The 18114-nt window shown below is 45.5% G+C and overlaps 1 protein-coding gene across 3 annotated transcripts in view; it reads right to left on the reverse strand.

Moving 5' to 3' along the window:
• WLS (Wnt ligand secretion mediator) overlaps positions 1 to 18114 on the reverse strand; it is a 91379-nt gene that overhangs the window by 31446 nt on the left and 41819 nt on the right. For all 3 annotated transcript variants that reach the window (XM_058538273.1, XM_058538271.1, XM_058538272.1), the window contains one exon: positions 1428 to 1552. In XM_058538273.1, coding sequence (XP_058394256.1) covers positions 1428 to 1552 — 125 coding nt within the window. The remainder of the gene's footprint in view (positions 1 to 1427; positions 1553 to 18114) is intronic.

An 18114-nucleotide genomic window follows, 5' to 3' on the forward strand; every position in this document is an offset into this window, starting at 1 on the left:
ATTCATTATCTCTTCTAGTCCTGTTAAAGACTCCCAAGGCAGGTATTATTGTCCCATTTTGCAGAAGAGAAACTGAAGCTCGGACAGATTAAGTAAGCTTGCCAAAGGCCATGCAGTCAGTCAGTGATACATCCTGGAATTGCAGCCAAGTCTGTTTTGCTCCAAATCTATACTTTTAACTAACGTTAACATTGTGAACCTGCCGCCCTCCATCTTACTCCTCTTCAGGGTAGGCTGGAGTGGCTGGAGCATGGTCCTCAGAGGCTTCAATTGCCATTCTTACCATTCCACAGGGAACCCTAACTTTGCAGTGATAGGCAAGAGCAAAGTCAGGAGAGGCCAGCGCTAGGCGAGGAGAGGAACTAAATCGATTGACGGAGTGGGCACTACGAAGCTGCCCAGATCCTTCAGGGGCAACGGATCTGAAGACGTCAAGTGACAAACCACACAATCAAGAATGTGCTTCTGTGCAGCGTGGCCTCCTCCACCTCACACAAAGAGAATGAGACCATCTCTGTCCCTGAAGGCACATCAGACGTCACCTAGCCGATGGTGCTCCACGTCACCACACTTGAGGAGAGCAGCCATGAGGAACAGTAACCACGGCTCCATTTCACCTTCACAGAGACTTTCAAGGGTGGGTGGGTAAGTCGGGGTGGGGATACCAGTCTCAGGGGGGCACGTGAGAGGGCAGCACTTGGCATTTGAAAAGAGCCTCCAGCTAATTCTGATTTGGTCCTTATACCATCAAATCCCACTGTCCTCTGAGGGGCACTGAGTCAACCCTGCATTTTCATCTATGAGGAATCTAAGGCCTTTGCCCAAAAGAAAACGTCTCCTTATTTTCAGTGCAGGATAATAACCTCCCTCCCATGGGTGGTGGAACGAATCCTCTGGAAGAGGCAGAGGAGGGAGAGTCTTAAAGATGGATTAGAAGACTGACGTCTCAGATGAGACCAGATTTCCTCCCTCAGGTGCTTGTTTTGTCTGTGACGTCCACTGGGCCTTCTAGTCTTCATACCTGCACATTAACTTTGGTAACAAAGAGATGCCTAAGAAACACAGAGGCAGACACAAGCACTGATCCAACATGAACAGATTCTCACACCTCAGAATAACTTAGCAACGTTCTTCAGACACCTTCGACTATTAAGCAAAGAACAAAGAGTTTATTTTTATGGAAGTATTTCAGAGAAACAACTCCATCACTTCACACAGACATTCCTTCTTCTGTTCTTGCCTCCTTTGCAGGTACATGAAATATCTACATTGCCCTTTTTTTCTACTGAGACAAAAGATAATGACCAACATTTGTGGGTCCTGCATGCTAAGAAATAAGGAACATGTCTGTTAATTGTAGAGCAGATCTTCCCACATACCCGGAAAGCAAATAAAACTCCATCAACCTAGACATGAAGGTGTCCTACCTTGGGGGATGTGAAGGTACATTTGAGTTTCCGGGGTACTCTCTCACGGGCCATTTCAGTCCATTCAGCCAACGTATCATCACGGTAAGCCAGGGAAACGTCCATGGAAACTTCTGCATTTTCTCCTGCAAGAGAAAGGATGCACAATTCAGAAATGGCTTCTGGGAAGAATCTTTGGAAACAGTTCAAAAATTCTTGCATGGAAATCAACAAGACAAAATAAATATAATAGCTCCTATCAAACTCCAAATCTGAAGGCATAAAAGTCATAGGATGAATGTCTAAGCTGGATGCTGGGCCCCCTCCTATAACCACTCCACCATGGAGTCAAACAGCTTCCACTTAAACTCCCCCAGAGATGGGGGCCTCACTCTCTCTGAGGCAGCTCAGATGGTCAGGTTCTGACTCACGGTCAGCACTCACCCTCCACTGACTTGTACCACTGGTCTTAGGTCTGTCCACAGGAGTCACATGGAAGGTGGGGTCTTTCTTCCATAAAAGTACCTTAGGTACTAAAACCCATACCTCATCCGCCTATGTTTTCTCTCCTCTTTGAGAAACATGACCAGGTTTTTGAACCACCCCTCAGAGTCCCAAATTCAGTAGCTGTGGTGCTCTCATCCGGACACACTCTCGTCTGAACGCACCCTTCTTAAAATTACCCCCAAGAAGCTCTCAAATATAGGATCTGCTACTTCTCTAAAACTCAAAACCCTTCTTCATATTGTTGACAATGTTAATGTAAAAGATGAGGGCTTTTCCCAAATTAAAGACTTATACACAGATAGGAATACAATACTGAGCACATAATTGTACAAATGAATGTTCACACATTCTTCCATATCAGTGAGAACCATGAATGGGTTTAACTCACCACAGAACTCATTAAGGAGATTAGATTAATAAAAATTGCATCCATCCATTTTTCTGTTTTATACTATGTTGAGCAAGTTCAAGAACACAGGGGTCCTAATGTGGAATAAAAAAAGCACAGACCACATTTCTAAAATCATCAGAGAGCCAGCTCCCGCTGGGGTTATGAGGCTGCACTCAATTCTAGGCTCTGGAACCTGTGAACACATACAGGCTACCAGCAGAATAGGTAAAAATAACTGCTGTCCAGGAAATTAGGGCTTTTCTACTCACTGACCCAGTGTGGCTTGAAGCCGATTGGACAGCGTGGTGAATCCCCGGTGCTCTGAGGAAATCCAGGAAGGGAAAGAAATGATGCACAGAGAAGGGATCTGAGGCCACTCTGATGTAGAGAAAGCCCTCAGTGACCATCAGCACCTGCTACTTGATCAGTACTAGTTAAATCCTCCGTTAAACACGGTGAACCGACCACTCATGTTTTCCTCCTCTCCCTCGTGAAACTCCACAAAAAAGACAGAAAAGGAAAACCAAGGGTATTAAATCACAAGTGGACAAAATTGTAGACACATGAGCAGACCAGAGATTTCAACAATTTTCTTACAGACGAAAAAGAGATGAAGTAGGGTTTCCTGACAGCCACAGAGATGGGCACAGCCTAAACTCCCAGAGAGGGATATTCTGGAAAAGTGAGCCAACATGTCCAGTAGGCCCCCAAGCCACTCAGAATGTGAAAGCACCAGGTGTTGCAGAAGACAGAGGTGAGGCACGGCGCTGACAACAGGGCGACTGGGGCAAAGTCTGTATGCAGAATCAGTGAACCCCCAGTTCTTGTACCTCTCTCCATCTCTGCACAGGCTGAGGGGAGACTCTGGACTTGAGGACACCAGAGAGTGCAGAGACCCAGGGCTGAAAGTGTAGAAGGGTCTGTATGAGAAGCCGTGGACACCTGGCCTGGCAGGAGCCATGCTCGGAGTTTGTATATCCTCTTGGCCAGGGGCCAGGATGGCTCCAATTGTTGCTGGCTCGGCGTCCGCAGTGATCAATAGAAAGAACTAGCCAGAGCTCCAGCATTAGGCACCAGGGTACATCCTTTTTATTTCTAATACCGGGATTAGGAATTGGGACTTTGAACTCTGTTGAAAGGGCACTTCCAGAACCACAGGACTCAAGAGTACAAATCTGAAAAGCTGTAAAAGAAGTTACCAGTTCACAAAGTGTGCTCCTTAGAGCACTAGGGCTCAGAGCAGCACTGGCCTTAGCCACAGGCAGGATGGGCCCTTAAACTGGGTGCCACACTTTTAAAGGGTCTGTCTGGGCCTTTTCCCACTGCTCCCTTCTTCACAGGACAAGAAGACCCTGAAGTGAAGGGGCCGTGCTCACCCAGAGCCTAACCCCTCCCCCAACTTCAGGACCATGCTCCAGGAACTCGGGACCCCAGAACAGATGGCTCTGAGCCTGCTCCCACAGCCTGGGGGCCTCTTCCCCAGATCTGGTCTCTCCAGGAGAACTACACAACCACTTGCGCCCTCGTGGGCACAGCAGTGGTCAAAAGGCTGCTGTTTGTAAGAGGATATGAACAGAGTTGGCTTGGAGGTTAGGGTGCCCCCACACAAGCACGGAGGCCCCTCTCTGTAGAAGATGGAGCCAGGGGTGGGGAGAAAGGCATCTAGAGGTCCACACTCCTTGCTCAGTCACATGTTGGCACAGAAGTCCAAGAATCCTAACTTCGGACCTAGCCTTCCAGTCCATGATGAAGGTAAATTTGTTACAATGTTACAATGTTACAATGATAGAACTTGTTTGGTTTAACAATTTGTTGGCCCGATTGATCACCTTTAAATATTCAGACAGATGGCAGCCAGGCCTTCATAGGTACACTTGCCCTGGGCCCCACACATGTTAGGGGTGGGGCTGCTTCAGAGCAGGTGCCTTGGGGAGAGAGAAACCGGACAGGCTCCCTCCTGGCCTGCTCCCAGCTTCAGGAGTGATTCTCACGCGTTGGGAATCCCATCCCTAAGCTGTTTTAAAAAATGCTGTTAAAAACAGACACACATTTTGAAGACTGTTTTCAAGTATAACCACTCTGTATGAATCCCCTGTGACTTCTGTGCTGTCATTCAATTTTCCCAACACCCCTATGAAGTGGGCGTGGACATTTCCTTTGGATTAATGAGTAAACTGAGGTCCTCAGATATTAAGAAACTTGTCGTAAGTCATATCGTTGTTGGTAACATGAGAGTGACAACTACTTTGACATCATCTTAAAAGACAATCATCTCTTTTGTATTGCTTAAAGAAACCTGGCGAACTTGTGACAAAAGCCCCTCAAACTAGTCACAAATGAATACGTAAGTCTTTAATGAAAACCAAGACGCCGTGTAAACATTCTCTCCCTCAGACCTCACGCCCATCCCATGAAGAGGAGGTTCTAGAAATCACTCAAGAACACACGGCTGGGACTTCAAGCTTGGTCTGGATCACCCCAGACCTCCACTCCCCTCTACTGCCTTTGTTGGTAGAAAACAAACAGTAAAATTCAAAAGAATCAAGCACACCGCATGCAAGGGGCCCCTCAACGCTGACCAAACACCCTGCACAGCTCCCCACAGGAGAGAGATACGCAGTGCTCCTGGGAGGCTGCGGGCATGGCTGGTAATATGTCTGGAACTCTCTCATCTGAGCTTTGGGGGAAGAACTGCCGACACCTACACATTTCAGAAAGCTGACTGGAGAAGTGTGGTCTGATCAACAGCACGGAGCGGGAAGCCCGGAGAGCCCGGGCTCGGGTCACGGTTCTGCCCAAAGTGCAGGTGGGGTCAGGGGCAGGCTGGGTGTGAGGACAGCTGCCTTTAGCTGTGGCCCACAGCCATCAGGAGGCAGCCACAGCCAGACCTTCTGCTCTTTGCAAGAGAAGCTAGAAATTCAGATTGTTATAAAACATCTCTTGATTTTGAAATGTCAGTAACTAATTCACTAACCAGAAAAACTGAACTAGAACAAACGAAACAAAATCTCTGTGCAGGTCGGCTAATAAAACATCAGGCAACCTGAGTCACTCCATGGAGGGGACACTTTTTAAAGTGCTCACCACACCACCATTCTCTTCTTTCCATTTCACCATCAAGTGAAGTTCTTGCTTCAGCTTTCTGTGCTCGTTCGTGAACTTTATCCCATGTTCTGCCTAACCCTCACCATCACCTACTTACTTCCTGGGCAGGTGCACTCATTCCTGTTTGTGACGTGGAGAAGTCAAGACTTGGGGAGCCTCACCTGAGAAACATCAGACTCAAGCTTCTAGGGCTTCATGGCCTGTAGTCTTAAGGCCTTTTGCTGTCTTTCATGGTGTAGTGTACTTAAAAAATAGAAACCACAGGGAGACTGGCCACTTCAAGTGGCCCTCTCGCCTTTTCTCATTGGACTTTGTGACATCGCCCCCTGGACAGACACTCAGATTCCTCACTCTGTTGGAATGGACTTGCCTCCTAGGATTTTGTGATCATTAGATTAGTTACCACATGAAAAATGCTTAGAACAATGCAGAAAGCATGACGGGTTAGTTATTGTTTTTATCATTTTACTAGAGAAGTTAAAGTCTTACACCTACCTCTAATTCAGAATAATTTCCAGGTTTCAGGAAGATGGGACTTCGCACTATGAACCCCTATCCAAACCCGGAGCACAAAACTCAGAAACAAGGAAGCACTGGGCAGAGGAACCCAGCGGAGCTGTGAAGCCAGCAACCTGAATCATTTTCTCTTCTGCCTCCCATGGACTCGGAAATAAAGTTCACCTTGAATGACTACGTTGCATGTAATAAAACACCACCTTCATGACTCCTGGGATACTGCGTGGGCAATACTCCCCCAACCCCACCGCCACCCCCGGAGATAATGAAAGTGAAGAATCCAGTCTGAACTCCCTGGGAGAACGGCAGGAAGGCCAAGACTACCCCTGGCACCTGGAGAACACTCCCTATAAAACAAGGACACTAGTTACACCAGTTCCGTGGGTAAAGTTGTAAGGTATCAGCATAGGGCATTTACGGATTTGAAATGCACGGCTTCCCACACCTGTCCCTGCTATCCTGTGGGCTGTCCAAGCTTCACATTTCTCAAATGTCAGCGGAAACACATTTTGGTTGGGTGGAAAATTCACTGGGAATCCCCAGAAGGGAGGTGTGGAAGGGCACTGTGGTTCTTTACACTTATTTCCTTCCTGTTCTGAGGACGGAAACCTGCACTCCAGGGTTCTGTAGGAGCAGACCCAGACTGCAGAGCATCATTACAGGTGGAAAGATCTGTGCCTTTCCGTATGGGGAAGCACGGACAAATCATACCCTTAGGAAGCATTTATTTCTGTACTAATTCAACCGCCCTGTCCTGCCTGAGAGAAGCCTTTGCTAATCAGTGCTCTGAAGACAAGTGGAAAGCCAGGGAGGAGAGCAAGTCCTTTGCAAAAGCCAAAAATGGTGGGGGAACAAATAGCTACAAAAGACGCTGAGCACCCCCAAGAAACCTATGGCAGCTGCTTAATGTAAGAACAGCCCCTGAGGGAGGTGAAGGGATGAAAGATGAGGCTTCCCTGAGGAAGTCATCAGAATGCTTCTCACTTACGCTTTTTGAAATAGTATTTGCCAGGCAGGATAGTACAAAGAGTTTGGGGGCCTTAAAAATACTAGCTCTCTTCCAAACAGTCCCAGGACTGTTAGGTTATATTGTTGACCAATTAACTGGAAATAATGGGGAAAAGGAGGAGGGCAAGTTACACTAAGAGGAAAAAAGAATTATTTTATGGCTGTCAAAAGCTTTTAGGTTCCCTGAGAAACCTTGATTTTCCTGGGCCCTTGCCCTGGGAAAAAATTAGAGATTTCAAAGTGCTCATACGCATTCCCACGTTCCATAGGGGAGCAGCCAGTCACCGGGGCTTGCCTGGGTAACCTCAGAAGGAGGCCGGCAGACCTGCTCCTCCCAGCCTCCAGCAGACATATAATCTGGGGTTATTTATGCCAGCATTCCTTCCCCGATCAAAACCTCTCTGACCTGGCTTGTATTTACTTGATGCTTTCAATTAAGAAAATAACAAAGCCAACCCTGTCCTATATCCACAGTGAGGTCTGGCAAAAATGGACTCAGCTAATTATAAATTTGGTCCTGGCTGTTTTCTGAAGATGCCCTCCAGGCCTGGGTGTGAGCAGTTACAAAATGAATGCATACAATTATTTTGCAAACCAGCCTCAGTTTAGTTCATATTACCTCTCTCATTTTTCCCCATCACGTCAAGCATTTGCACTGTGGAGAAATGCTTTCCACATGTAAGACATTTTTCCAAGCATCGTCAAAATGGTCCCTTTCTGTATTCTGAAGCAGCATCTCCTGGTTGAAGTAAGCTGTCTGTGAAACATGACTAGGACAAGGGAGAACATTCCTCACATCAGGCCCTTTGCAAAGTGACATCTCCTCAGTTAGAAAATATCCACTCATCCCTGTGGTACCCTACTGTGCTGCTTAAAGGTTATGCATTTGGAAAAGTAGACAGGACATCAACTGTTTTGTAAACACATGAACCCAAGGACCACAGAATATAGAACAGCCACCTCTCCTGGTGTCCACCAGGTTGTAGAGCAGCTCTCTCCCCTTCCAACTCGGCACACTCGCCCAGAGGGGTCTCATCTGCCCCTGGGAGACCTGGCACTTGTCACCTTTAAGCACCGACTAGTTTCCATGCACAATAATAGGGATAAAAGAGACATACAAAGCAAAGTCATTATCCTCAATTGTTCACACTAATGTGGGAAAGGCACGCATATTCATAAATAACTATAATCCCATGAGGGGGAAGTACATATACAGTATGTAGTCAACATGAAAACACCAAGAGTGCTAGGAAGGGGGACAAGGAATGTAGCATAGAATGCATGATCTTCTGGATCACCTCATCCAGAAGAGATGATGTTTAACTGTGAATCACAGGATGAGCAAGAGTTCACTAGGTAACAAAGTAGGAGAAGGAATTACGAGCAGAGGAAGCTGCATGCATAAAAAGTCACAGAAGCACAAAATAGCATAGTGTAGTCAGAGAAATCAACTAATTCAATATGGCGGGGAACGGGAGAAGGAGTGGAGGGAAGAGGCAAGGCTGGAGAGCAGGAAGGCTCTGGTGACGAAGGGAAGAAGCTTGCTCCGGATGCTGTAGCATTTTATTGAGGAGGATGTTTAAGCAAGGAGATCTGGCTGCTGTATGAAAGGCAGACTGGGATTGGGGGGAGGGGGCAGAGATCTAGAGGAAACTGAGGCCCACGGCACTCACACAGTTCTCATCATGCTTTAGATTATTTAATCTCACAGAAAATATCACCAAAAGGACATTTCCTGTTTTCCAAGGAATCTGAACTCAACAAGAACCAATCTTTTCCTAATTCACAAAGCTAGAGAAATCGGAACCATCCAAGCTGGCAAGTGTTAGAACACTGGAAAGCCAATGTGGTAACAGCTCTTTCCTATCTGACCATAATCAAGGTAAATGTGGAGAGGAAACAAACCTAACAGCTATGGGGGGAGAATGCACAGCCGGCTTCTCTGCTCTCTCCCCAGGACCCCGGCAGTGCACACAGCATTCGGAATAGATGATTTGATGGTTACAAAAATCTACCTGCCTCTCTCTCTCTCCAAATGCAATTAGAGAAGAGAGCTTAATTCACACTGAATCTGAAAATAGATGATGGTGAGTTCACAGACTGACAGCTGCATTCCCATACAATAACCAGGAGAGGAAGGGGATGGCTAATTTAACTTAACAACTTCCCAAACAAACCGTGCAGAAGTCCAGGAGAAAGGGAAAACACAAAGGGCAGTTCTTCAAAGAGCTGGAAGAGGACGGGGTCACTCTGCGGCAGGCACGTTATCAGTCCTCCCCAAATGCTGATGTAACCAGCTAAGGATTTGCCCAGATCTGCCCGAGTCCTTCAGACAAGAGCTCTGGGCTGCTAAAGGCTCCACGTAAGATCAGGCAGAAGGGCCAAGACTTGCCCTCTTAACTTCATACATCACCTGGACACCTGCATGCTAAGAAAGTCACTACATTTTCTAGATAAGATATACGAGTTTTTTTTTCTCCCCCTTCACCACGTCTAAATTACACTCTGCCTAGCGTGGAGCAGGAAAAAAAAAAACTTATCCAGGAAATACACATGGATCATTAAGGGGGAGAAACCAGGTGTCTGAAAGGAGTGAACCATTTCTTTTCCTCTCCCGGGTCCTAAAATGTTTTAGCTTCCCTCCTCAGTCTGCTCTGCCCAGGGAGGGGATTACGGTTGGGCTTCAAAAGGAACAAGGGAATGCTTGTGGATGAGAAGCAGATTCTCTCTGCAGCTCTCCCACAGATCAGGGCTTGCTCTCAGGGCTGCTGCCAGCCAGCTAAATGTCAGATCGCTGCAGCCCAGCATTCCCGCGCACCACCACCTCCATCGCCCTGGTGACTAAGCTGTTTCAACAGCTGTGTTATTGCTGGAGTTGGGCCAGTGTTATTCACACAGAGTATTTGTTTCATACAGCTTATGTGGGGAATTATTGCACGTGGGATTGGGGGTTCTATTTGCAGATCAGGTCCTCCCCTAGATCAATCAGCCAGGGCGTTCCCTGAACTCGCACTCCGGGCAGCAATGGGACAATACTGGGCTGCCGCTCGGGCTTCCAGGGATGGATAGATTCATAATACCACAAAGAGCAGGCAGAGGGCACGTGTGTCTGTGTGAGAGAGAGAAGGAAGCACAACTGAAAACCACAACCTTTGGCTGAGTCCTAGAGGACCTCCACTGCCCCTCCCCAGATGAAAGCCCCCCGCACTCACAGGAGTGTTGGGCTGTTCCCTCACCCTCTTTCCCTCCAGCCCTCTCCCTCAGTCTTCCCTTCCACATGACTTCTCTTTCCTCTCAGGTGTTGTTGGCACCCCTTTGCCTCTGCCTGTCTCTCCATGCATCTCTCCACAAACCTGCCCCTGAACACGAAGTCTGGCCGCAGCCTCCTGTGTGCTCCTCCCTCAGGCCTGCCTTCCCCCCTCTCATCGCATGCTTACCATCATTTATGTTCCCATCACTTCTGAAGCAAGCGGGGGCTGTTGACTTGTTCACCTCCACCCCCACTCCACATCTCTAGCCTCCTGCCCAGGATGGTAGGTGCTTAGCTGCCAACTGCTTAACCAGCCCAACTCCTTCACATTGAGGGGTGTCTGACGGGCAAAGGCATTGCATTTGTGACCCTTATTTCCTGTGGGCTGGACCACTTTCTATTTCTAGTCCATGCTAGGCTGCATCCCCCTTCGAGCCCTATTAGCCTGCTCTCCCTCCTAAGTTCTTCTCATCAACAGCAATCGGGCTATATTTTCTGATATTGAAGAGATCACAGAAATGTGAGTTTTGTCATGAAGGGGGTCTTGTGTTTTAGAAAGAAATAAAACAATGATTCTCAAAAGCTCACATTTTGGAGTGCCTACTATGTGCAGACATTTTCAGCCACACACAGATGCTGGCCAGATACAAATGATCATCTGCAACCTCAGAATGGGGAAACTGAGGCCGGTGGTCATCCTGCTCGTGTGGGACGGAGGCAAATATAAACCTAGGTATGCCTGACTCCGCAGCTCGAGTTCTTTCCCATTATGTCACAAGTCAGGAGAGTTAGGAGATCCATTTCTTGCTCTAGGAAAGCCACTAATTAGCTGTACAATTTGAGTCCGTTGCTTTACATGTTGTATTCTTTCATTAAATACCGAAGTCAGATCATGCGATGAATGAGGTCCTCCCAGTTCTAACATTTCATGACTGTAGACATCCGAAACACCACCAGCTGCTTAACTGCCTTCCACATTTGAGGCACTGTGGCCAAAACAAAGAACAATCAAACAATCCCTGCCCTCAGGGCACTTATAAGGGTGTTGGAGTGACAAGGGATGAAAACTTGAGTTCGACTAATATAAAACAGTAACAAATACAAAAATACCAGAGGACATGGCAGTCTATGAGAAAAAATACCATCATAATTATAAAAGGACAACAGTCCATTTCCACAATGGGTTTCTTCCCTGCAAAAATATCTTTGTGCTGCCGGCAGGAAGTGCAGGCTACCAGAAGGGATCCCGTCTGTTTCACGAGAAAGCTTTGTTTCCGACAAGTTTCGTGGAGGAAAAAGTAGGCTAGAACAAGCTTTTTATTTTCAACCCCCTTTTCTTCATTCCCATGAATGAGGAGGGGATACAAACGAGAGCCTGCAGCCAGGGAGAAAAATAATACGGCTGGTGGTTCCTGACCTCTTGGAGTCCTGCTGTCAGAGAAGCCCGAGAGGCAGCATTTAATTGTGGAAGAACCAGCCTTGCTCTCCTCTTATCTTTTTCCTCTGTGACTTAAACTCACAATTACTGGCAACCCCTAGATTCCGAGTCACTCAGCTGGTGGTGGCAGCGACGGCTGTGTCTGTAGCTGAAAAGCAAAAGACGAGTCAGATTTTACCTGCCTCCGAAGCCGGCCTTGTGCAAGCACAGCCCTAACCCAGCTTCACGACTTCTCCCATTAAAAAGTTCACAGGTGCCCTCCCGTCGGGAATACCACCAGGCGAGGAGTCCAGACGGAAAGAAAAGAAACGCGATTTCCAGCCGCTGTATAATTCAAACGACAAGCTGCGAGTCTCAAACCCTGAATTCCACACCTCATTTCAGCACTAGATATGTGATTTTCCATTCCTCTTCTTAAGGCTCAAACTCCTAATTTCTCAGCCTGGCCATCAAGGCAACTCACCGACTGCCCCGTCTATCTTTCAGGAGCTTGTCTTTTCTCCAATATGGAATGCTTCTAACTAACGAATGGGCTCGCTGCCCTTTGCATACAACATGCTATTTCACAGTGTTTTCATATTGGAAAAATATGGGTCTCAGTCCTGACTTTCTCACCTGCAAACCAGGTGACCTTGGAGAAATCACTTAACTTCCATAATTTCAGTTTGCAGAGCTCGAAGAGATTGTCTCCCAGGTACTTCTGCTCTCATCTTGAGTTCTTAATCTATTCCAAAACATTCTAATTTACATGTTAATATGTTTACAGTCAAATATAATTAAATCCTGCCTTGTGGGCATATCCTCCTAAGGATGCTGAAAAGTTCCCTCGTCTTCTCTTTTAGGGTGTTCTCCAATTGCTTAAGTGCTGATCAACATGAATTTGGGTCTACTCAAAGGTAGGTAACTCGTGGGTCTACCTACACCATGAAGTTGCAGCTCTTACTGGAAATTCAGACACCTCTGAATTCCACAGATGACCTTCAGAGCTTCAGTTGAAATATGAATACAAAATATGTGAATGGGGCCTACACACATTTTTCTCCCAAGGTCAAGGTCCTTGATCCAAAGTTAAGAACCACTGTCCTGAAGAAATGAAAGGCCTGTGCCCAGCATCCACCGAGGTCCTTGTTTTGCACACCTGGCCCTGCGGCCTCCCTTTCTGGGCTTCTACATTGTCTCCAGAACTCACATTCCTCCTCTCTGCTCAAGCCCAAGAATAATAATAACTCACCTTCATTAAGCATTTACTATGCACCAAGCACTTACTATGCAAAAGTCTCATCTGTATTATTCCAGTTTCATCCTTAAAACAATCCTATGAGGGTGGTGCAACTATTATCTCTATTTTATAGATGAAGAACATGAAGTACAAGGAAGTTCAGAAACTTAGCAAAGGTGTCACATGGTTTATAAGTGGCAGGTCAGGGCTTCAGCCTAAACACTCTGGCTTCCCAGAACAAAATCAGGTTGCCCCTGGGGCTGTGTCTTTGCCATCGACAGCAGACAGTCACAAATTCCAGCATCTCCTTTAAGACTCCACCCTTCAAGACTCAAAAAACTACCTTCTCAGTGAGTTATTCATTTCCCCTCTGTGTTCATGGAAGACCCTGGGCACTTAGCACTGAACACGTTGGTGGAGTTTTTAGTTTCTTTCTCTCTGAACTGGACTGTGAGCCCCTAACTCATTACTCTGAGTATGTCGAGTCTTTACTGTGCTAAGTATGGGGTCGCAAAGATGAACAAGATACCGCACCTGCATTCAGTCTTGCAGGATAGAGAGAAGTAAACGAAGAAGGACCATGAGGTTTTCTGAAATTGTGTTATTAAGGATAGGGACTTACCTTTGTATCTTAAATCCCGAGTGAAAAAAAATGCCAGCACAGAGTAGAAGCCTAATAAACGACTACTGCGCCAAGGAAGGTGATGGGGAAGGGGCCTCAGGAGCTGGACTGTTAAATTAAAAGATCTGCCATCCCTTTATGAAAACTCTTTGAGGTTATTTCTACACTGACTCACCTAAAAACTGCTTCCTGTGTTGGTGTCTATGATACATTTTTTAATGTCAGACTAAAAATACACTTCCAGTACACCAACCCTGTCTGCCTACCCAAGGACTAGAAATGAACACAAGGTAACACATGACAAAATAAAATACAAGAGAACTCACTCATTTCAATACTAAGCTCACCCACTAACAAAGAGGCGTCCCTCCCCACAGAACGGCATCTTGTAAGATGATTCACACCTGAGGGTCTCTGAAGTCACGTATTTACAAAGCGGAAGAGACACTCATGAGATTTTTATAGAGCCAAAGAATCTTAAGTGAGTCATGGACTCTCAGCAAAGAAAGAATGGATGGGACCTTAGTAGTCTTCGAGCATTATTTCCCACCCAGAACAGGAAGCCACTCTATAGCGCTACCCATAGACTCATGGTGGGATCACAGCACTGGAGTCCCAAGATCACCTTCCCTTACAAACCCTCTATTTCCCACCAGGAGACTCTGGACAAACCATTTAACTCTCTCTTCCTCAGTTTCCTCATTCTGCCAGGGAGAATTGTTGAGATGATCAGATGAAATAACAGTGAAGTTGTCTTAATCAGAGATGATTTAGTTGCAAGTAACAGAATTTCACTCACACTAGCTTAAGCAGAAATTAGCTGGAAGGATACAGGGTATCTCAAGAAACTCAAGGGCAGAAAGTGAGGACAAGCCCGAGGGACAGGAACCAGGAAGAGAAAGCCGTCAGGAAGAAAGTTGTCACTTGCAGTCAATCATAATTACACCCCATGGTCCTTCATCTCCACTTTTCTCTTTGCATCTGGTTTTCCCACTCTGCCAAACAACTTTCTCTGCTTCTCCATGCACGTAGTGAATGATGGCTGCTCAGGCAGCCCTCAGAACTTTCCGGTTTAAATGCCAGTGAAAGTGGGCCTAGAAATATTGAATCCCAATTTCCTATAAGAGAGAGTCTGATTGTTCCCCCTTGGGTCAAGGGCCCATCCTAATCCAATCATTTGTGGCCAGGGGACTGATCACGTGGCCAGCTGCCCATTCAGCAGGTGTGGTGGAAGCCCACACCCTGAGGTTTTCTACAAGAAAAATGATACGAGGCCAAAGCAAATGGCTGACAACAAAGACAACCACCAGCATCTCTGGTACAAAAGTCCTTTGAAAAGAAATCACCAGCCAAACCAAGCTATCACTGTGGTCGTCATCATTATGATTCCCCCCAACCAGCTTCTGTTTGATTACTATCAGTGACAGGCTGCTCACTACTCGAAGAGACAGGCTTTTCATTGCTGAACAACTCCAACTATTAGAACTCTTTTCTATGTGATAGCAACTTTTTTTAAGATACTAAATTTAAACCTTTTCAATCTTCCCCCAACCCTTACCGTCAAAGAAGGCAGAATCTTCCCTGTTAGGTTGGGACTGGGCTTTCCCTTGTGGTCATAATATGAATAACCAGTAAGGCAGGAAAGACAGATTCATTGGACAATTATTTTAGGAAACAACCTAGACCAGAACAATTCAAAAAACCTTCTTCCTTTAAAGAATTACTGCTGCCTCCTACTAACACCATTAGCACTAACTTACTGAAGTCAAAGAGGAACTGGAACCATTTCTAGGCTCAGTGAGTAGACAGTAGGTAGGTGCAAAAGGAAATGGTTTTTTCCAGCGTGAAGTCCCTGTAGGCACTTTTGCAAGTAGAATTCTGCCTTGCTTAACAAAGGATTTTCCTTCCTCAACTAACTCTCTTTTGCTTTAAAAAACATAATCCAGAAAATAATTTTACTTCATATTTTCTTAGGCTACCCAAAATAAAGGTATGATTCCCCATAAAATAACCTCACATGAGCTATGTGATGACTGACTGGCATTTAAACACTGACGAGAATCCCCAAAGGTAGAAGAGGAGGTAAAAACACCTTACATGTATTGGGGGCGCTGTCAAGGAATCTGCTGCTGCTGTGCTGTTGACATTTTCATTGATGTCACCAAGCTTTTATTTTAGTAACCAGGATATACTTGTTATGGATGCAAAGAGAATCTCCTCATTTATATTCTAAACTCAGAGCAGGAAGTGAGACACGTGGGTGATCTGCAGCTGTGGCGCTATAAACAGGAGCAGCCTACCTCCTCAGTCTCGATTCTAGACTGCACCACATTCCCTGAACTACAGATTGGGAGATTTTTTAAAAAATAGAAAATACACCATTTTAGAAAGACCAGTGCAACTTCTGTCCAGGAATATTGGAGGCTGCTGTTTGGTAGAAGGTTCGCTAAGCTGTTTATGGTAGTGTACTTGCTGCTATGTACCACTCACCTACTTACACAGTTGATGTACAAGGAGAGCCTGCTCTGTCTTCAGTCAGCTGTGCTACAGTGGGCCAGCATCACTAGGTATAGGGTTTCTTCATCCGCCGAATTAAAGGATTAGTCTTTTAACATTTTTGAGTCAAACACCCATTTGAAAACTTTACAAAAGCCACAAACTCTCTTACTCCAAAAATGCGTTTAAGTAAATATGACTGAAATTTTACATAGAATATCAGGGGGTTCATTTGGTCCTTGAACTCTACCCATAGGCTTCCTGGTTGAAGAGTATTAGACCAGCAGCATTCTAACATTCCTTCCAGCGTCCAAAGTCTGCAATCACACAGTTGATGTTTAGTAACAATTACTCCAAATTATTCAACACCACAGATTAGTGCTTTGTTAAGACTAGAGACCAACCCAACACAATCTACTTTCCAATGCTAAATTAACCAGGATGCCAACGGAGGCTGGAGGGAAGTAGGAGGGACTGGATATAACAAACTATAAACATTAATAAAAAATCTTGGGAAGGTTTTAGAGGACCCCAACTGTTTCTCAATTGGATTTTTTTTATTTGGAAATACATAACATAACACAAAACCATTGAGACAGATAAAGAGATCTAGAGAGCTTTAGAGGGATGCTGTCTAAGCAATGAGCTTACCAATCATCACACTCAAAGAAAACAAAGCCAAAAGTTCCCACGCTTCTGCCAATACAAACATGTTCACAATGGTTGATTCCCAAGTTGTGCCTGAAGGGTCCCTCAAAGGGAGAGATCATCCACCAATGAAAGGAACAAACATGACATCCTTAATCTTTACTATCCTTGGTTAATCATCAAAATACAGTCTTCTCCCAGGATTTCAGTTTTTTCCTATCCCAAGTTAGTAAGTAAGACTGATTCATACCAGTAAATTCTAGGTTCTAGCCTTGTTTTGAAAGGGGCACACGACTCCACAAGAAGACAGAGGACTGGCCACGTAAGCCATCTCCGATGCCGACGACCTGCCTACCTTTTACCCATCACCACAAACCCCACTCCATTTAAGTTTCCTGGATCTTACTGGTGTATTTTGAGCGTTCTCAGCTTATCTTTTCTTGGGAGGAAGGAGGAGAGGGAGGAGGGAAAATCTGAAGTTTTTATTTCTCCTCACATTGACTCTAATTGAGGTAGGTAAAGATATTTAAAAGGTAACTTTTTTTTTTTGGTGAGGAAGATTAGCTCTGAGCTAACATCTGTCACCAATCCTCCTCTTTCTGCTGAGGAAGACTGGCCCTGGGCTAACATCCATGCCCATCTTCCTCTACTTTATATGTGGGACGCCACCACAGCATGGCCTGATAAGCAGTGTGTGAGTCCATGCCCAAGATCTGAACTTGTAAACCCTGGGCCACCAAAGCAGGGGGCGTGAATTTAACCACTATGCCACAGGGCCGGCCCCTGAAAGGTAACTTGAAAAATCTTGGTGACACCAGCCTGCACTAAAAAGTATCCAATCAGAAATGTTTCTTATAAACAGAGGCCGTCACATGCTCATGAATCAAAGAAGGTCTCTTTTTGGGGGGAGTGGGAGTGGGAGTGGGAGGATAGAATTAGATTTCTTTTTGGTAGTTGCTTCAACCTACTTGCTAAAGAGGACTATCTAATGAAGCCTGGAATCCAGTCGTGTGAATATCAGATTACCAATGGCCGGTTCCACCATGGCAGTGTAGTTTTAGGATATATGGAATCCTCTGCCCATTAAGCTCTCTTTGTAGACACTTCCCAAGAGCCATCTGAAAACATAGAATTAAGAACCAGGACTCTTGCTAATGGCCAACAGTAAGTTCACAGAAGGAGTCTCTGACTTTCTTCCTTCTATAAATTCACCCCTAATCATTTTGGAGAATGTGACAGTTTATTTTTTATAGTCAGCCGATTGTTCTTTTATTCTAGTTGTCTTCATGTGGTGTCTATCCAACATTCCATAATAGATGCCCAAGTGGCTGAGCACAATCACTTCATAAAAAGTCAGACAATTTTCTCCCAGGACACTCAGCCATCAAACTTGAAAACTGTCTGGGTATAATAATATCACTCTCATTATTCTTTTGACTAGAAATATGTTCTACAGAAATGTTTTCAGTTTGAAAGAAGAAAAATCACTTGTCAGTTATGGAAATAAT

Source organism: Diceros bicornis, chromosome 4 (genome assembly GCF_020826845.1).
Source record: "Diceros bicornis minor isolate mBicDic1 chromosome 4, mDicBic1.mat.cur, whole genome shotgun sequence".
In the NCBI taxonomy this organism is placed as follows: Eukaryota; Metazoa; Chordata; class Mammalia; order Perissodactyla; family Rhinocerotidae; genus Diceros; species Diceros bicornis.